The 21,031-nt window shown below is 48.6% G+C and overlaps 1 protein-coding gene across 3 annotated transcripts in view; it reads left to right on the top strand.

Annotated features, from left to right (window-relative positions):
• LOC140424335 (echinoderm microtubule-associated protein-like 6) overlaps positions 1 to 21,031 on the top strand; it is a 755,202-nt gene that overhangs the window by 191,283 nt on the left and 542,888 nt on the right. For all 3 annotated transcript variants that reach the window (XM_072507857.1, XM_072507856.1, XM_072507859.1), the window contains 2 exons: positions 17,459 to 17,594; positions 17,780 to 17,981. In XM_072507857.1, coding sequence (XP_072363958.1) covers positions 17,459 to 17,594; positions 17,780 to 17,981 — 338 coding nt within the window. The remainder of the gene's footprint in view (positions 1 to 17,458; positions 17,595 to 17,779; positions 17,982 to 21,031) is intronic.

The raw sequence follows: 21,031 nt of genomic DNA, 5'->3' as shown, positions 1-21,031 counted from the left end.
TTCCTTTTTTAGGAGAAGCGATATCATTGCCTCTGACATAGTCGGGGGCAGCTGTCCCCTTTCCTTCGCCTCATTAAAGGTTCTCATCAGTATCGGGGCAAGCAAGTCCACATATTTCCTATAAAATTCGACTGGAAATCCATCCGGTCCCGGAGCCTTCCCCGCCTGCATACTCCTAATTCCTTTCACTACTTCCTCTATCTCGATCTGTGCTCCCAGTCCCACCCTCTCCTGATCCTCCACCTTAGGAAATTCCAGCCGGTCCAGGAAGCACATCATTCTCTCCTTCCCATCCGGGGGCTGAGCTTCGTATAATCTTTTATAGAATGCCTTGAACACTCCATTCACTCTCTCCGCTCCCCGCTCTATCTCTCCTTCCTCATCCCTCACTCCCCGTATTTCCCTCGCTTCTCCCCTTTTCCTCAATTGATGGGCCAGCAACCTGCTCGCCTTCTCCCCATACTCATACTGTACACCCTGTGCCTTCCTCCACTGTGCTTCTGCAGTACCCGTTGTCAGCAAGTCAAATTCTACGTGTAACCTTTGCCTTTCCCTGTACAGTCCCTCCTCCGGTGCCTCCGCATATTGCCTGTCCACCCTCAGAAGTTCTTGCAGCAACCGCTCCCGTTCCCTACTCTCCTGCTTTCCTTTATGTGCCCATATTGATATCAGCTCCCCTCTAACCACTGCCTTCAGCGCCTCCCAGACCACTCCCACCTGTTCCTCCCCGTTATCATTGAGTTCCAAGTATTTTTCAATGCACCCCCTCACCCTTAGACACACCCCTTCATCTGCCATTAGTCCCATGTCCATTCTCCAGGGTGGACGCCCTTCTGTTTCCTCCCCTATCTCCAAGTCTACCCAATGTGGAGCGTGATCCGAAATGGCTATAGCCGTATACTCCGTCCCCCTCACCTTCGGGATCAACGCCCTTCCCAAGACAAAAAAGTCTATTCGCGAATAAACTTTGTGGACGTGGGAGAAAAACGAAAACTCCTTACTCCTAGGTCTGCTAAATCTCCACGGGTCTACTCCTCCCATCTGCTCCATAAAATCTTTAAGCACCTTGGCTACAGCCGGCCTCCTTCCAGTCCTGGATCTCGACCTGTCCAGCCCTGGCTCCAGCACCGTATTAAAATCTCCCCCCATTACCAACTTTCCCACCTCTAGGTCCGGGATGCGTCCTAGCATGCGCCTCAGAAAATTGGCATCATCCCAGTTCGGGGCATATACGTTTACCAAGACCACCGCCTCCCCCTGTAATTTGCCACTCACCATCACATATCTGCCCCCGCTATCCGCCACTATGGTCTTTGCCTCAAACATAAACCGCTTCCCCACTAGTATTGCCACCCCCCTGTTTTTTTGCATCTAGCCCCGAATGAAACACCTGCCCCACCCATCCTTTGCGTAGTCTAACCTGGTCTATAGGTTTCAAGTGCGTCTCTTGTAACATAACCACGTCTGCCTTAAGTTTCTTAAGGTGTGCGAGTACTCGTGCCCTCTTTATCGGCCCGTTCAGCCCTCTCACATTCCACGTGATCAACCGGGTTGGGGGGCTTTTTACCCCCCCCTTTGTCGATTAGCCATCCCCTTTTCCCAGCTCCTCACCCGGTTCCCACGCAGCTGTGTCCCCCCCAGGTGGCGTCCCCCCGCCCACCCCACCCCATTCCGGCTCCCCCCTCTCCCCAGCAGAAGCAACCCAGTAACTCCCCCCTCCCACCCCCCCCGCTAGACCCCCCACTAGCGTAGTTACACCCCCCATGTTGCTCCCAGAAGTCAGCAAACTCTGGCCGACCTCGGCTTCCCCCCCCGTGACCTCGGCTCGCATCGTGCGACGCCCCCTCCTTCCTGCTTCCCTATTCCCGCCATGATTATCATAGCACGGGAACAAAGCCCGCGCTTCCCTTTTGGCCCCGCCCCCCATGGCCAACGCCCCATCTCCTCCACCTCCCTTCCTCCCTCCACCACCTGTGGAAGAGAGAAAAGTTACCGCATCGCAGGATTAATAACATAAATCTCATCTTTCCCCCCCTTTTTCCCCCCTCTTCGCCCCCCATACTCGCCCCACCACTTTGTTTCAAACGTTCTTTTTTAATAACCTGCTTATTCCAGTTTTTCTTCCACAATAAAAGTCCACGCCTCATCCGCCGTCTCAAAGTAGTGGTGCCTCCCTTGATATGTGACCCACAGTCTTGCCGATTGCAGCATTCCAAATTTTATCTTTTTGTGAAGCACCGCCTTGGCCCGATTAAAGCTCGCCCTCCTTCTCGCCACCTCCGCACTCCAGTCTTGATATACGCGGATCACCGCGTTCTCCCACCTACTGCTCCGAGTTTTCTTTGCCCATCTAAGGACCATCTCTTTGTCCTTAAAACGGAGGAATCTCACCACTATGGCTCTAGGAATTTCTCCTGCTCTCGGTCCTCGCGCCATCACTCGGTATGCTCCCTCCACCTCCAGCGGACCCGCCGGGGCCTCCGCTCCCATTAACGAGTGCAGCATCGTGCTCACATATGCCCCGACGTCTGCTCATTCTACACCTTCAGGAAGACCAAGAATCCTTAAATTATTCCTCCTCGCGTTATTCTCCAGCACCTCCAATCTTTCCACACATCGTTTATGGTGTGCCTCGTGCATCTCCGTCTTCACCACCAGGCCCTGTATATCGTCCTCGTTCTCGGCAGCCTTTGCCTTCACGACCCGAAGCTCCCGCTCCTGGGTCTTTTGCTCATCCTCTAGCCCTTCGATCGCCTGTAATATCGGGGCCAACAGCTCCTTCTTCATCTCCTTTTTAAGCTCTTCCACGCAGCGTTTCAAAAACTCGTTGTTCAGGGCCCCATATTAAACTGCCACCTTCCGACGCCATCTTGGTTTTTGCTTGCCTTCCTTGCCGCTGCTCTAAAGGATCCACCGCAATCCGGCCACTTTCCTCTCCTTTTTCCATCCGTATCCAGGGGGGATTCCCTTCTGGTTTACCGCACAGTGCTTTTAGCCGTTAAAATTGCCGTTGGGGCTCTTCTCAAGAGCCGAAAAGTCCGTTCCACCGGGAGCTGCCGAAACGTGCGACTTAGCTGGTCATCGCCGCACCCGGAAGTTCCCAGTATGTTAACTTAAGGTTAAGTCATGGCATGAGATCCCAGACCCATGTCATGTTCCTCTTGTGAAGTTGTGAAGAAACTGGACACATTGGGCAGAATTCTCTGATCCAGTGGCTAAGTGTTGACGCCATCGTAAATGTCGTCGCGTTTCATTATGGCATCAACATGCCCTCAGGAGCAGCGATTCTGACCCCTACAGGGGGCCAGCAGGGCACTGGAGCAACCCACGCCGCTCCAGCTGCCGATGCCGGCATCAAATGGGCGCCGTGGGTCTGCGCATGCAGTGGCTCCCTTCTCCGCGCTGGCCCCGCGCAACATGACATAGGGCTACAGGGGCTGGCGTGGAGCAAAAGAGGCCCCGAGCCCGAGAGGCCGGCCCGCCGATCGGTAGGCCCCGACTGTGGGCCAGGCCACAGCGGGGGTCGGACCCCACACCAGGCCACCCCCAGATGCATGCACGCCGAGGTCCCGCCGGGTAAGACCACATGTGGACAGCAGCGGCGGGACTCTGATTTTCTTTGTGACCGCTCGGCCCATCTTGGGTGGAGAAACGCCGGGGGGGGACGGGAGGGGAGGGACGCGTAGAGCGGACCCCGACATGCGCCGCCGGCGTCAATGGCGCTGATTCTCTGCTCTTCGGAGAATCGGCGGACCGGCGTCAGGCGGGGTCATGCGCTTCGCACCCGGCCCAGCGATTCTCCGGCCCGGCTTGGGCTGAGAGAATCCCGCCCGTTATTTCAGCAGTGAACTACCCAGATTCTTGAACAAAACTGCATTTTTTGTTTCATAATCCCTGTGACTGCACTCTAGAACCCTGTTTGCTTTAGCTGTGCCTGCCTGATAACGCCCAGATCTCTTTACTTTACCACTGACTTCAATTCGATTTACCCTGCCACAGTGCTCTCAATCATACTTAATACACAGCTGTATTATAATTCAGTGAATTAACTTAAGGGTTAAGTCATGGCCGGAGATCCCAGACCCGTGTCATGTTCCTCTTGTGCGATGTGGGAATTGAGGGACCCTTTCGGTGTCCATGGCTCCTTCACGTGCAAGATGTGTGTCCAACTGAAGCTCCTGTTAGACTGCTTGACGGCTCTGGAGCTGCAGGTGGATTCACTTTGGAGCATCCATGATGCTAAGGAAGTCGTGGATAGATAGTACATTCAGTGAGTTGGTCACTCTGTAGTTAAAAATTACTGGGGGTGATAGGAAATAGGTGACCACCAGACAGGAAAAGTAGAAAGGCAGTGCAGGGGTCGCTTGCGGTCATCTCCCTCCAAAACAGATATACCGTTTTGGATACTGTTGGGGGAGATGGCTCACCAGGGGAAGGCAGCAGCAGCCAGGTTCATGGCATCGTGGCTGGTTCTGCTGCACAGGAAAACAGGAAAATGAGTGGCAGAGTTATGGTGGACACGGTGGGAAGTCTGCGGCACCAGGTTGAGGTCCAACAGGTTTGTTTGGAATCGCTGGCTTTCGGACTGCAGCTCCTTCACTCACCTAATGGGGGGGGGGCTGCGCTCCGAAGGCTAGTGGTTCGGGGCGGGCCTGTTGGACTTTGTCCTGGTGTTGTAAGACTCCTCGCTGTGCCCACCCCAGTCCAGTGCCTTCATTTCCACATCAGAGTGATAGTGATAGGGGACTCTATCTAGCCCCCTGCAGGTGGGTGACTAGCTCTTAATTTTTTTAAAGGAAAGTCTGGCATGAAACACCAGCGTTTTTAAGCCGGCGTGGGGACATAGCCCCATTTTTAGAGAATCCAGCCCAAGGAAGGGCAGGTGACAAGTGTTAGTGAGGGATCACTTTGGGACCAGTGACTGTAATTCCATTAGTTATAAGATAGCTATGGAGAATGATAGGTCTGGTCCAAAAGTTAAAATTTTAAATTGGGGCAAGACCAATTTTGATGGTATTAGACAGGAACTGGCAGGCAAAGGAACGGCTGGTAAGTGGGAAACTTTCAAAAGTGTGTTAACCAGGGTTCAGCGTAAGCACATTCCTTTTAGAGTGAAGGGTAAGGTTGGTAGAAGTAGGGAACTCTGGATGACTCGGGATATTGAGGCCCTGGTCAAAAAGAAGAAGGCGGCATATGACATAGATCATAGAGTGCAGAATGCATAGGCAGCGAAGAGTATACAGGTTCTTGGAGTTGAGTTAAGAGAGAAATCAGGAGGGCAAAAAGGGTACATGAGATTGCTTTGACAGATAAGGCAAAGGAGAATCCAAAGAGCTTCTACAAATACATAAAGGACAAAAGAGTAACGAGGGAGAGAGTAAGGCCTCTGCGGGGTCTACAAGGTCTTCTATGTGTGGATCCACAAGAGATGGGTGAGATCCTAAATGAATATTTCCCATTGGTTTACTGTTGCGAAAGGCATGGATGTTGGGGAACTTGGGGAAATAAATAGTGATGTCTTGAGGAGTGTACATATTACAGAGAAAGGGTAGACAAATCCCTGGGACCTGATGAAATGTATCCCAGGACGTTGTCAGAGGCGAGGGAGGAAATTGTGTGTCCCCAAGCAAGAGATACTTGAATCGTCAACAGCCACAGGTGAGGTGCCTGAAGGTTGGAGGTAGCGTATTTTGTGTCTTTGTTTAAGAAGGGCCGCAGGGAAAAGCCTGTGAACTACAGACCAGTGAGCCTAAAGTCTGTGGTGGGTATTCTAAGAGACAGGATCTACAGGCATTTAGAGAAGCAAGGACTGATTGGGGACAATCAGCATGGCTTTGTGAGTGGAAAATCATGGGCTGGATTCTCCGATTTGGAGACTATGTTCCCACACCGGCGTGAGAACGGTGGCGTTTTACGCCAGGAAACTGGCGCAAAACGCCCACCGATTCCCTGCTCCGTGGGGGAGGCTAGCAGCCAGGTAGTGTAAAAGCTCCCAGCTCTAGCTGCCGATATGCCCCAGAGAATTGCCGGGTGCGTAGTCACGCATGCACACGGCGGCGGCCTGCAGTAGGTGCGCCGTGCTTCATGACGGACACAGCCCGCGGACCCAGCCCGCAAAATAGACCCCCCTTTCTGCCGGCCCGTGCGCCCCGGACAGCACCACCACAGTACCCCAGCCCCAAATAATGTCCCTCTACCTGCAGATCGACCCTCCCCCCAACTGTGGTGGCGCTGGACTGAGTCCACAGCTGCCACGCTGCTTTCCCGATGGGTGAGACCACATGCGACCCAAGCCGTCGGGAACTCGGCCGATCGGGGACGGAGCATCACGGGGTGGGCCTCAGCCAATGTAAGGAGGGCATGGTTACAGCGTGCAGTGCATTCCCAGCGGGCGGAGCATCCCGAAAGCGGCGCCGCCCCCGATTTCGGTGTCATCGGGGATTCTTCGCCCCGTCGCCGGGGATCGGAGAATCCAGTCCCAGGTCTCTCAAATTTGATTGAGGTGTTTGAAGGGGTAACCAAGAAGGTAGATGAGGTAAGTGCAGTCGAGGTTGTGTACATGGACTTCAGCAAGGCCTTTGACAAGGTACCACATGGTAGGTTGTTGCATAATGTTAAATCTCATGGGATCCAGGGTGAGGTAGCCAATTGGATAAAAATTGACTTGACGACAGAAGACAAAGGTTTTTGAGGATTGTTTTTCAAAATGGAGGCCTGTGACCAGCAGTGTGCCTCAGGGATCACTTATTTGTTATTTATATTAATGATTTGGATGAGAATTTAGGAGGCATGGTTAGTAAGTTTGCAGATGACATCAAGATTGGTGGCATGGTGGACAGTGAAGAAGGTTATCTAGGATTGTAACGGGATCTTGATCAGTTGGGCGAGTGGACCGATGAATGGCAGATGGAGTTTAATTTAGATAAATGTGAGGTGGTGCATTTTGTTAGATCGAATCGGGGCAGAACCTACTCCGTTAATGGTAAGGTGTTGGGGAGAACTATAGAACAAAGAGATCTAGGAGTACAGATTCATAGCTCTTTGAAAGTGGAGTCACAGGTGGACAGGGTGGTGAAGAAGGCATTCGACATGCTTGGTTTCATTGGTCAGAATATTGAAAACAGGAGTTGGGACGTCTTGCTGAAGTTGTACAAGACATTAGTAAGGCCATACTTGGAATACTGTGTACAGTTCTGGTCAGCCTATTATAGAAAGGATATTATTAAACTAGAAAGAGTGCAGAAAAGATTTACTAGGATGCTACCGGGACTTGATGGTTTCAGTTATAAGGAGAGGCTGGATAGACTGGGACCTTTTTTTCTGGAGCGTAGGAGGCTTGGGGGTGGTCTTATAGAAGTCTATAAAATAATGAGGGCCATAGATAACAGGTGGGATTCTCCAATAATGGGACTATGTCTCCACGGGTGCGAAAAAACGGGGACCGGAGAATCGCGGGAGTGCCATCGGATCCAATCTTGGATTTGAGGCCCATTCTCCGCACCCGCGCCGATCGTGATTTTGCCACGAAGCCTCTGAGAATCCGCCCCTCGGTAGATAGTCAACATTGTTTCCAAAAGAAGGGAAATCTAAAACGAGAGGGCATAGGTTTAAGGTGAGAAGGCAGCGAGAGGTCCAGAGGGGCAGTTTTTTCACACACAGGAGGGTGAATGTCTGGAATGAGCTGCCAGAAGCAGTCGTAGTTGTGGGTACAATTTTGTCTTTTGAAAAGCATTTAGACAGGAAAGATGGGTAAAATGCAGGCTATTGGGACTACCTTAGTGGTAAAAACTGGACAGCATGGTCAGGTTGGGCCGAAGGGCCTGTTTTCATGCTGTAAATATCTATGACTCTATGTATGTAGACGGTAGAATAGTAATCCTGGGGGAACTAACGGAGAGGTTCCAACTCATGAAAGGGAAGGCGTTTCGGTACTTGCAACTGCGCGATTTTCTCCGCAAAGACCAAGATGGTGACACTGGACTGGCTAGGGGGAGACAAATGTGGCGCATATGAGGGCGACTTGTAAAAAGGGTCAGGACCCAGCTGGTCGAAATGCCATTGGGGCTGGTTTAGCACACTGGGCTAAATCGCTGGCTTTGAAAGCAGACCAAGGCAGGCCAGCAGCACGGTTCAATTCCCGTACCAGCCTCCCCGAACAGGCGCCGGAATGTGGCGACTATGGGCTTTTCACAGTAACTTCGTTTGAAGCCTACTTGTGACAACAAGCGATTTTCATTTAATTTCAAATGCGACGGAAATGGGGGGAGGAACTGGGTGTAGAGATAGGGGGTGGACTCTGGATCGAGACACTGCACAGGATCAACTTCTTGCGCATAGCTGAGCCTTATGCAACTCAAGGTGGTACACAGAGTGCATCTAACCACGACATGTATGAGCAGATTTTTCCCGGAGGTGGAGGACAAATGCGGGCGGTGTCAAGGGGGCCCGGCCAACCACATCAATGTGTTCCGGTCCTGCCCCAGACTCGATGGGTTCTGACCTGCCTTGAGACCATGTCCAGGGTGGTGGAGGTTGAGATGGAGCCATGCTCATTTGTGGAGGTCTTTGGGGTGTCAGAGAATCCTGAGTTCTTCACAGGGAAAGGGACAGACACCCTGGCCATCGCCTCCCTGATTGCCTGGCGGAGACTCCTGCTGGGATGGAAGTCGGCAGCACCACCCAGAGCTGAGGAGTGGTTCTCCGACCTGGCCGTATTCCGAAAGCTAGAGAAAATAGAATTCTCAATCAGAGGATCTGAGGAAAGATTGTATGGCACCAACCTCTTCGAAGACCTGTTCGTAACCAGCAGGCCCCTCCCATACCTCCAGGACAGGGAAGACCGAGCACTCTTCTCAACCCCTGTAATTGATGGTTCAATATGACTCTCTCGGTCTCTGTAAATATTGTATACATTTTTATAATGTTGTACACTAATATAAATAAGGAAATGCTATTACTGGGACTACGGTCACAGACGCGGTGACAACCTATGATACAGATGTTGTTGATTTTGTTCTGGTTTGTAAAATAAGATATCGAGTGCTAAAATTCCAATTGAAAGTTTTTTTTTCAAAGAAGAAAGGTCGCAGAGGGCAGGGATAGGGCGAGTGAGGGGCTATTTCTAGGAGAAAAGTTTGCAGATCTGACGGAGCTTCAGGAAAAAATGGAGTTACCAAAGGGGAGTGAATTCAGGTGTACCTACATGTACGGGACTATGTGCGGAAGAAGCTGCCCGTTTTCTCCCAATTTCCGGAGTATATGTTTCTGGAAAACATATAGCCCCAGACAAATGGGGTAAGTGAAGATTGGAGACATCTATTGTTGGTTGGGAACAAAGAAAAGTACAGCACAGGAATAGGCCCTTCGGCCCTCCAAGCCCGTGCCGACCATGCTGCCCGACTAAACTACAATCTTCTACACTTCTTGTGTCCATATCCCTCTATTTCCATCCTATTCGAGTATTTGTCAAGATGCCCCTTAAATGTCACTATCGTCCCTGCTTCCACCACCTCCTCCGGTAGCGAGTTCCAGGCACCCACTACCCTCTGCGTAAAAAACATGCCTCGTACATCTACTCTAAACCTTGCCCCTCTCACCTTAAACCTATGCCCCCTAGTAATTGACCCCTCTACCCTGGGGAAAAGCCTCTGACTATCCACTCTGTCTATGCCCCTCATAATTTTGTATACCTCTATCAGGTCTCCCCTCAACCTCCTTCGTTCCAGTGAGAACAAACCGAGTTTATTCAACCGCTCCTCATAGCTAATGCCCTCCATACCAGGCAACATTTTGGTAAATCTCTTCTGCACCCTCTCTAAAGCCTCCACATCCTTCTGGTAGTGTGGCGACCAGAATTGAACACTATACTCCCAAGTGTGACCTAACTAAGGTTCTATACAGCTGCAACATGACTTGCCAATTCTTATACTCAATGCCCCGGCCAATGAAGGCAAGCATGCCGCATGCCTTCTTGACTACCTTCTCCACCTGTGTTGCCCCTTTCAATGACCTGTGGACCTCTACTCCTAGATCTCTCTGACTTTCAATACTCTTGAGGGTTCTACCATTCACTGTATGTTCCCTACCTGCATTAGACCTTCCAAAATGCATTACCTCACATTTGTCCGGATTAAACTCCATCTGCCATCTCCGTGCCCAAGTCTCCAAACAATCTAAATCTGTTGTATCCTCTGACAGTCCTCATCGCTATCCGCAATTCCACCAACCTTTGTGTCGCCTGCAAACTTACTAATCAGACCAGTTACATTTTCCTCCAAATCATTTATATATACTACAAAGAGCAAAGGACCCGGCACTGATCCCTGCGGAACACCACTAGTCACAGCCCTCCAATTAGAAAAGCATCCTTCCATTGCTACTCTCTGCCTTCTATGACCTAGCCAGTTCTGTATCCACATTGCCAGCTCACCCCTGATCCCGTGTGACTTCACCTTTTGTACTAGTCTACCATGAGGGACCTTGTCAAAGGCCTTACTGAAGTCCATGTAGACAACATCCACTGCCCTACCTGCATCAATCATCTTTGCGACCTCCTCGAAAAACTCTTATCAAGTTAGTGAGTCACGACCTCCCCTTCGCAAAACCATGCTGCCTCTCACTAATACGTCCATTTGCTTCCAAATGGGAGTAGATCCTGTCTCGAAGAATTCTCTCCAGTAATTTCCCTACCACTGACGTAAGGCTCACCGGCCTGTAGTTCCCTGGATTATCCTTGCTACCCATCTTAAACAGAGGAACAACATTGGCTATTCTCCAGTCCTCCGGGACATCACCTGAAGACAGTGAAGATCCAAAGATTTCTGTCAAGGCCTCAGCAATTTCCTCTCTAGCCTCCTTCAGTATTCTGTGGTAGATCCCATCAGGCCCTGGGGACTTATCTACCTTAATATTTTTCAAGATGCCCAACACCTCGTCTTTTTGGATCTCAATGTGACCCAGGCTATCTACACCCTTCTCCAGACTCAACATCTACCAATTCCTTCTCTTTGGTGAATACTGATGCAAAGTATTCATTTAGTACCTCACCCATTTCCTCTGGCTCCACACATAGATTCCCTTGCCTATCCTTCAGTGGGCCAATCCTTTCCCTGGCTACCCTCTTGCTTTTTATGTACATGTAAAAAGCCTTGGGATTTTCCTTAACCCTATTTGCCAATGACTTTTCGTGACCCCTTCTAGCACTCCTGACTCCTTGCTTAAGTTCCTTCCTACTTTCCTTATATTCCACACAGGCGTTTGGCTGTTTCCAGCCTTTTCGCGCTGACAAATGCCTCCTTTTTCTTTTTGACAAGGCCTACAATATCTCTCGTTATCTAAGGTTCCCTAAAATTGCCGTATTTATCTTTCTTCCTCACAGGAACATGCCGGTCTTGAATTCCTTTCCACTGATACTTGAAAGCCTCCCACATGTCAGATGTTGATTTACCCTAAAACATCCGCCCCCAATCTAGGTTCTTCAGTTCCCGCCTAATATTGTTATAATTAGCCTTCCCCCAGTTTAGCACATTCACCCTAGGACCACTCTTATCCTTGTCCACCAGCACTTTAAAACTTACTGAATTGTGGTCACTGTTCCTGAAATGCTCCTCTACTGAAACTTCTACCACCTGGCCGGGCTCATTCCCCAATACCAGGTCCAGTACAGCCCCTTCCCTAGTTGGACTGTCTACATGTTGTTTTAAGAAGCCCTCCTGGATGCTCCTCACAAACTCTGCCCCGTCTAAGCCCCTGGCACTGTGAGTCCCAGTCAATATTGGGGAAGTTGAAGTCTCCCATCACCACAACCCTGTCGTTTTTACTCTTTTCCAAAATCTGTCTACCTTTCTGCTCCTCTATCTCCCGCTGGCTGTTGGGAGGCCTGTAGTAAACCCCCAACATTGTGACTGCACCCTTCTTATTCCTGATCTCTGCCAATATAGCCTCACTGCCCTCTGAGGTGTCCTCTCGCAGTATAGCTGTGATATTCTCCCTAACCAGTAGTGCAACTCCGCCACCCCTTTTACATCCCCCTCTATCCCGCCTGAAACATCTAAATCCTGGAACGTTTAGCTGCCAATCCTGCCCTTCCCTCAACCAGGTCTCTGTAATGGCAACAACATCATAGCTCCAAGTACTAATCCAAGCTCTAAGTTCATCTGCCTTACCTGTTATACTTCTTGCATTAAAACATATGCACTTCAGGCCACCAGACCTGCTGTGTTCAGCAACTTCACCCTGTCTGCTCTGCCTCAGAGCCATACTGTCCCTATTCCCTAGTTCTCCCTCAATGCTCTCACCTTCTGACCTATTGCTCCCGTGCCCACCGCCCTGCTATACTAGTTTAAACCCTCCCGTGTTGTGGTGTTGGGTGTTCTGACACACAGATGAGCCAACACGGTTGCATATGGTACAACGCTACTTTATTTAAACTTACTATTTACAGTTTGGTCTTTGCACTCTGCACGTGGGGGTTCCCTGCTTGTGATGTTTTAACAGCTCTTTCTTGTTCCCTTCTCCCCAGACCTACTGACCACCAGGTGTCGTGCTCGTGCTTTTTATGTGGTTGGTGTTCTTGTCTGTGATTGGTTGTGGTGTTGTGTACTCTGATTTGCCTGTTAGTGTGTCCATCATGATGTGTGTGTTTGAATATCATGACATCCCCCCTTTTTACAAAGATATGTGCCTACGTGGTAATAAATACGATCGTGTCGTGAGTGCATCTAAGAGTGTGTGTGTGTCGTGTGCAGCATGTGCATATGACGGAACTATGTACATGGGGCGATGTCGGGTGCGTCACATGAACCAAGTTGTACCATAACATAACATAAATGCGAACGAGAGAAGAAGAAAAAAAACTTGAACAGTTGTCCAGTCAGACGACATCTGGAACGATAAACAACAACAGGTTATCATGTAAAATTGTGCAACTTGTTAAACATATGAACGGTATTATAAGTCCAGTCTAATGGGCTTGCGACGAGTTCGGGTTGACCGTCAGGGTGGCACACCACTCATCGGCTGGATTGATGGCATTGACCTTGTTGACATCAATGACGGAAACTCGGAAGGCATCCTGGTCATCTGCATCACTTAACTGGAAGTCTTGATGCGTGGGCTGGACGGTCCTGACTCGTCTGCGAGGTTGTCGAGGATGCGCCGGATCCATGGGTTGAGCCGAACGACAGTGGGCTGCGTAGTGGCCCATCGTGCCACATCTGTGGCACTGTCGGTTTTTTGCAGGACATTGCCCTTTTAAATGTAGAGCTCCACAATTGCCGCACGTCATGACGTCACGGCGTTCGTTGCGCCACTGCGCATGCGCAGTGCGATCTTGCGGTGGGCGCGCCTGCGCAGTGCGTCCCTCGTTGTGGCCGTTATTTTTGGCGCGCACCTGCGCGGGAGACCGCGAAAAGCGCGGGAAGCGGCCGCTGTCGTCCGGGCCGTGGGTCGGGAAGTAATCGACGGCCTGGATGCGTTCGACGTCGTGGGCGGCCTGGCTTGCCGATTCGACGGCTGGGGACCCCCTCCGTGCCAACTCGGACGCCTGAAATCGGGCAAAACGGCAGGTAGCATTTTCGTGGAGGACACAGGCTTCCACAGCAGACGCTAAGGTGAGGCTTTTCATTTTAAGAAGCTGCTGGCGTAGGCCACTAGAGGCAACGGCAAAAACAATCTGGTCCCTGATCATGGACTCTGTGGTGGTGCCGTAACCGCAGGACTGCGCTAGAATCCGGAGGTGCGTCAGAAAGGGTTGAAAAAGCTCCTCCTTACCTTGCAGGCGTTGCTGAAAGAGGTATCTTTCAAAACTTTCATTTACTTCAACTTGAAAGTGCTGGTCCAGTTTGAGGATGACCGTGTCATATTTGGCTTGGTTTTCGCCTTCTTCGAACACCAGTGAGTTGAAGACGTCGGTGGCGTGCGGACCTGCGTAAAAGAGGAGCATTGCAATCTTCGAGTCATCCGAGACATTCTGTTTTTCGGTGGCACGGATGTACAGGTCAAAACGCTGCCTGTAGAGCTTCCAGTTGGTACCTAGGTTCCCCGCGACTTGCATCGTCTGCGGTCTGTCGGTGTGGTCCATGTCCAGAATGGCAGGTTAGTAGGCAGGTATCGATCCACTCCTGTACCATGTGGTGTTGGGTGTTCTGACACACAGATGAGCCAACACGGTTGCATATGGTACAACGCTACTTTATTTAAACTTACTATTTACAGTTTGGTCTTTGCACTCTGCACGTGGGGGTTCCCTGCTTGTGATGTTTTAACAGCTCTTTCTTGTTCCCTTCTCCCCAGACCTACTGACCACCAGGTGTCGTGCTCGTGCTTTTTATGTGGTTGGTGTTCTTGTCTGTGATTGGTTGTGGTGTTGTGTACTCTGATTTGCCTGTTAGTGTGTCCATCATGATGTGTGTGTTTGAATATCATGACACGTGTGACACTAGCAAACCTCGCGGCCAGGATATTTATGCCTCTCCAGTTTAGATGCAACCCATCCTTCTTATACAGGTCACACCTGCCCCGGAAGAGCTCCCAGTGGTCCAGATAATGGAAACCCTCCCTCCTACACCAGCTGTTTAGCCACGTGTTTAGCTGCTCTATCTTCCTATTTCTAGCCTCACTGGCACGTGGCACAGGGAGTAATCCCGAGATTACAACCCTAGAGGTCCTGTCTTTTAACTTTCTGCCTAGGTCTCTGAACTCCTGCTGCAGGACCTCATGCTCCTTCCTGCCTATGTCGTTAGTACCAATATGTACAGCAACCTCTGCCTGTTTGCCCTCCCCCTTCAGGATGTCCTCTACCCGTTCGGAGACGTCCTGGACCCGTGCCGGGAGGCAATATACCATCCTGGAGTCTCTTTCACGTCCACAGAAGCGTCTATCTCTGCCCCTGACTATAGAGTCCCCTATGACTATTGCTCTTCTGCGCTTTGACCCTCCCTTCTGAACATCAGAGCCAGCCGTGGTGCCACTGCTCTGGCTGCTGCTGCTTTCCCCTGATAGGCTACCCCCCCCCGACAGTATCCAAAGGGGTATACCCAAAGCGAAGGAAAGAGATGGCATTAGTGGAAAGGCTTAAGAGTAGGTGGGAAGAAGAGTTGGGGACCGAGCTAGGGTGTGGGATATGGAGTGCCGTATTGTGTCGGGTCAATTCAACTTCCTCGTGTGCATTGGTGAGCCTCGTTCAATTCAAGGTGGTGCACAGGATACATGTGGCACAGGATGAGATGAGGGTATTTTTCCCTGGAATACAAGAGCTTTGTGAGACCTGTGGGTGGGGATCGGTGAACCACAGCCATATGTTCTGGGGGTGTGCGTCATTGGAGGGATTTCGGGAAGCAATGTTCAAGGCTTTGTTGGAGAAAGGGGGTTTGAAATAGCGCAGTGCCCCTTGGTGGCAATTTTTACAGTTTTGGGGCTACAGGAGGAGAGGCGGGCCAATGTGGTGGCCTTTGCCTCCCAGATGGCTCGGTGAAGGATTTTACTGAACTGGTGGTTGCCCACACTACCCGGGAGTGGCACCGTGGGCGGAGGACCTACACAGGTTTCTGAGCCTGGAAAAGATAAAGGACGAGAAGAAGGGTTTTACGCATCCTGGCGTCCGTTCCTATCCATGTTCAAGGATCTGTTTGTCGGTTGGGGGGGTGCTGTTCGGGGGTATAAGGGATAAATGTTATGAACTATGTATAACTATATTGTGTTTGCGGGTGATATCTGTAACCTAACCTTGTTTGAGTTTGGAATTATATATATGTGAAAAGAAAAGGTGTTTGTGGTGACATGCATGTGCACATCAATGAATATAGTTATCGGTATGACCTCCAACCAGCAGGTGGTGATAGAGATTCATCATGTGACTCGCGATTTGGCAGTTGGTAGTAAGTCGTACAGAGGACAGTCGCACGAGAAGTAGCTCCAGGAGAATTCACTAAATTCAATTATTTATCACCATTTGTGTTGTAGTTTGTTATCTTTCCACCTGATAAACCATCTTAATAGTCAATGAACTGGATGTTCTGTGTAGATCTTTACCACGGCCATAACACAGAACATAACAGTGTTTACTGTTCAAAATGAAAATGTGCTAACAAGGCTAATCCTGTATCACCGTTATGGGGAGAGAACTGAAAGAGATCTCACTGTCAGCAAGCCATCGCTAAGCACCTGCTGCGGGCTTTGTCCTCAGTGGGTGGCCTGCCCGTGGTTGCGAAGGTCTTGGTGGTGTCTTCAATCTGCCCACAATTAGGCATTTAATTATTCAAATTGGCTGCCCATCGTTGCCGTGCGAAAAACTGTTGCCTTTGATGACCCACCTCTGAAACATTACCAGGAGGTGGGAGTATGTTGGACGCTGACCCATTCTATCATATCAAAGTTTCCACTTGGCCCTGTCTTCAAGCCAGCCTCCATTGGACTGAGGAAACCCCCCAATGAGAGCAAAATGTACTTTGCTGCTCATTTCGAGGAAAGGCTTGCAATTTCAGTTTGTTTTTCTTCAAGGTTTCAGCATCTGACACAGCTGCCTGCTTGGACTGAATGTTTTTCAGCGGCTGCCCTTTGTCTCTTTGACATCAGGCATTTTATTATGTGAACAATTTCATTATTTATTTTCTGGATTTTTCTTTTGGGCTCGTTTTGCATTCCTATTCCACTTCATTCTCCTTTGTTTTCTTTACTTCGTTTATTTTGAAGCTTCCCATATTGAATTTCTTTTAATTACTTTTTTGATAATTGCGCAGTTTAACTTATGCTTTTATACCATGCCACTTTTTAATCTTTTAAATTCTGAGACCTCTCATTTCAATATTTTATGTTTTTACTCTAGTTTAAGGTCATCTAATATTAGCGATGATCCATTAAGACTGTAGCGGGCTGGTTTAGCTCAGTGGGCTAGACAGCCGGTCTGTATTATAGAACAATTCCAGCAGCGCAGGTTCAATTCCCATACTGGCTCCATCTTCTTAACCATGCCCCTTGTCTGAGGTGTGGTTAAACCACCACCTGTCAGCTCTCCCCCTCAAAGGGGAAAGCAGCCTATGGTTATCTGGGACTATGGCGACTTTACGTGACCTAATACTGTATCTGTTTCAGCTACAAAAATAATATATTTTAAATGGTTGAGTTCTAAGAGTGTTTTCATCATGTATTATTTTCATCATGTATTATTTTCATCATGTATTATTTTCATCATGTATTATTTTCATCATGTATTATTTTCATCATGTATTATTTTCATCATGTATTATATGAATTTGTAGGATAACTTTATCGGTCTAGAACTGTGGAGTATGTCTGGAGTAGCAGAGGATTGATGCTAGTATTGTGACCTTATCTCTAACCTGAGTTATTTTAATGTACTGCAGGAATTTACCTTTGTGTCCAATATAGTGCTGTGACATTCCAGTTTAAAGAACCAATTATGTAAATTGTCCATTGAATTTATTTATTTTTATTTTGGTAGGCAGGCATATTCAGTATGTACGCTTGTGAAGAAGGTTTTGCTACTGGAGGGAGAGATGGCTGCATCCGACTATGGGACACTGATTTCAAACCAATCACAAAAATTGATCTTCGTGAGACTGATCAGGGTTACAAAGGTATTATATTCTTTTGTGTTAGGTACTGTTGACTTGTGCTTTAAAATGTGACTTAAATACTTTGTGAGCACTCCCAGAACATTTCAGGATATTACTGTTCTTAATATGTAACTATTTCTTTCTCATATACATCTTAATAATTGCGGTACCAGTGTATCAATCTGCTTTGACTTTTCTTTTAAAAGGTTTGTCTATCAGAAGTGTTTGTTGGAAAGCAGATCGCATTCTAGCAGGAACGCAAGACAGTGAAATATTTGAAGTGATGGTTCGAGAGCGAGATAAACCTCTCCTGATAATGCAGGGCCACTGTGAAGGGGAGCTCTGGGGGTTGGCAGCTCATCCTAAGAAACCATTGGTTGTCACAGGCAGTGATGATCGATCTGTACGGTCAGTGTTCTTTCATACTAAGGATTTTGCGGGCTTGCTTTGTCTTCCATGATGTTGCGTTTAATTTGTTTTTGTACTGTTAACTATTATCAGAAACAAAAGTACAATTTTTAAAGCATCTATTTGCCAGTTATCCTTAAAACAAAATATCATAATTACGTTACTTACACATTGACTAATTCAGTTTCCAGTGGGTTTCTTTCTTTCTACTTTCTAACCGGGTAACTTCTAATCCCAGAACTGTCTCTCACTGTGAGGTTTACATGATAGATTTCCTCTTCTATCTCCAAACTAGGTATACCTTCCAGCTTCTTTTAACTTGTTAAACTGAGCATGGGCTCCCACATTCATTCTGCATGGTAAACAGTAGTCAGTATTTCTCTGCCGAAGGTACAGGCTTGGTTAATTCTATCTTTTTGCTCTCACCTTTCAGTTGATGCAGATCAAAGACAAAATTGTAACCCTTGTATGTGTGTGATTCACACTTAGCCCTCTTTTAAATGGGCCAACAGATTGAACTAAATTAAACAGAACTGAATTAAACAAACTTTTAAAGGCTAGAAAATCATCTCCATGGCAGTGCGACAGAAACCGGAGGTATTCAGAAAGGGGAGCGTTGTGTTTCTGGCATAGCTCACATGCTAGGAAGGGCACTAGCATGAGTGTGCTGTGCATGTGCCCTAAGTAACACAACTGGCCAGATTGTAATGTCAAACAGCCATTCTGGCTGAGGCGATGTACAGTCTTGAACATTTGCTGTGCAGGCCTGCTGTATGCATGCCCTATCCATTTATAGAAGAACTTATATTCAGATGCAACAAGGAATTGCCATGAGTGCGGTTTGAAGGAACAAGCATCCAACTTGTAGGTAAGGTGACTTTGACTGATTTCTGTGATTACAAAATTTGTGGAAGTGCTATGGAATGTTTTTGCAGATGTTATGGTGAGCTGCTGTATTTGAGCTTGTTGCACTCATAGAATCCCTAGAGTGCAGAAGTAATCTGTCAAAAGCTACAAATGATAAGGGGGCTGTTGTCGCAGTGTCTGTGGATCAGAGAAGCAACAGGGAAATGCAGAGGAGGCTGTGGAGAGGGAAAACTCTGCATGGGAGGAAAAAGAGCAGGAAGAAAAGGAGGCAGGAACGAAAGCATCCACGATGCCTTCACTCCAGATGGGCTGGCTGTGAGTATCTGTTCAGACTCCAGTTCCCTTAGGACAACATCCCATCACCACCATTGCCCCACCGTATACGCCCCAGCTTTCCATTCATCTGCAACCTCTCAACACAGCGTCCTCTTGGCCAAATTCCCACAATAAAATTCAGCAACAAAAACCTTGTTTAAATATTTTTCCAAACAGTATCATACAATTATACAAGCAAAACTTGACTATTCACCATTGCATATTCCCTTAATGCCTGTCTTGCCAGTGCCTTTGATGTCCTGGTACACCTCTGCATTGCTATCTGAGTGACTATAGTATGGTTAGTGGAATGTTGCTGAGTTTTACTGGAGAAGACTGTAGATGACCTTGAACAACTGTGGGCCTTTAGAGCCCATCTTTGGATTGCACCACCTTGACAGCAGCAGTCTGGGCTGGCTGGTTGAGCAGCATCGACTAGGTTGCTGGTGGAATCACAGTGAAGGGAGCATGAATGCTGTCGTCCTGAAGAGCAGGTTCATGCTCCACAGTGCCACTCTCCGTACCTCAACAATTCTATAAAGCCATGATGGCAGAATTCTGAAGCTGAATGGCAACAGGCATGGTTTTCATGACCTCGGTCTGTATAAAACTGAAGCCAATGGGAATCTGGAAGAAAACACTCCACTGGTTCATCATACCTAACACAAAGGAAGATGGTTGTGGTTGTTGCAGATCAATCATCTCAGACTCAGGACATTGATGTAGGATAGTGTCCTGGGCTCAACCATCTATAGCTGCTTCATCAATGACTTTCTTTCCATCATAAGGTCAGAAGGAGCGATGTTTGCTGATGATTGTACAATGTTCATTACCATTCGCGACTCCTCTGATACTGGAGCAGTCTTTGTTCATATGCAGCAAGATCTGGGCAACATTCAGGCTCGAGATAGTAAATGGCAAGTACCATTCATGCCACACAATTACCAGTCATTGACCATCCCCAACTAAAGAGAATCTAACCATCTCCTCATGACAATCAGTGGCATTACCATTATAGAAGTCACCATCAACATCCTGGAGGGTTACTGTTATAACCCTACAGGAGGCCAAGGGATCTGAAATCTCCGAGTCCCTAGGGCCTCACCTGAGTACGATCTACCTAGATGGGGGTGAGGCTGAGATACCCCTTAAACCAGGAGCCTCTGGGACATAAACATCACGGCCCAAGTGTGGGAGATCGTTTGGGCAGTAGGAGGTGTAATATATTAGGTAAATAAACATTTGAGTTTCTTACAGCCATCGCTTCCGAGTGGTCGCTTGCCTGGGACTTTACACTGACGACGAGGGTAAAGTGGAGCGACAGGAGACGCCAGTTCCTCCAGACCAGGCCCACCTCAAATAGGCCTCAGGAGGACTACATCTGGACTGTGGGTATGCTATTCATCGGGATTTGGAAGCGTTCGACGCTGAGATAGGTGTCTGGATCCAATATATTAAGCGAATGCGCTACTTTGTTCGACTAAACAACATTGTCAGGGACGACAGACAAACGGTGACTCTCCTTATGGTCTGTGGGGCAGACACCTACAGCATCATCAAGAGTCTAATATTTCCGGATTCGCCCGACAGGCCCCAGTTTGCGTAGGTAGTCTCTCTGATGAGCAATCATTTTGATACAAAGCCTCTGCTGATTGTCCGCATTTTTGTTTCCACATGGCCACCCAAAAACAGGGCGTGTCTGTGGCCGAATTCCTGGCCCGTTTATGGAAGCTCGGCGAGTTGTGTGTGTTCGGCCCGATATTATCCAAGACTCTCCGAGACCAGATGGTCTGTGGCATCCGTGATACGACGACCCAAGAACGTTTATAGAGGGGAGCACATTTCGACCTGAAGAAAGCAACCAAAAT

The sequence above is a fragment of the Scyliorhinus torazame genome, chromosome 1, assembly GCF_047496885.1.
Source record: "Scyliorhinus torazame isolate Kashiwa2021f chromosome 1, sScyTor2.1, whole genome shotgun sequence".
Classification (NCBI taxonomy): domain Eukaryota; kingdom Metazoa; phylum Chordata; class Chondrichthyes; order Carcharhiniformes; family Scyliorhinidae; genus Scyliorhinus; species Scyliorhinus torazame.
This window is presented reverse-complemented; position numbering and strand designations above follow the sequence as displayed.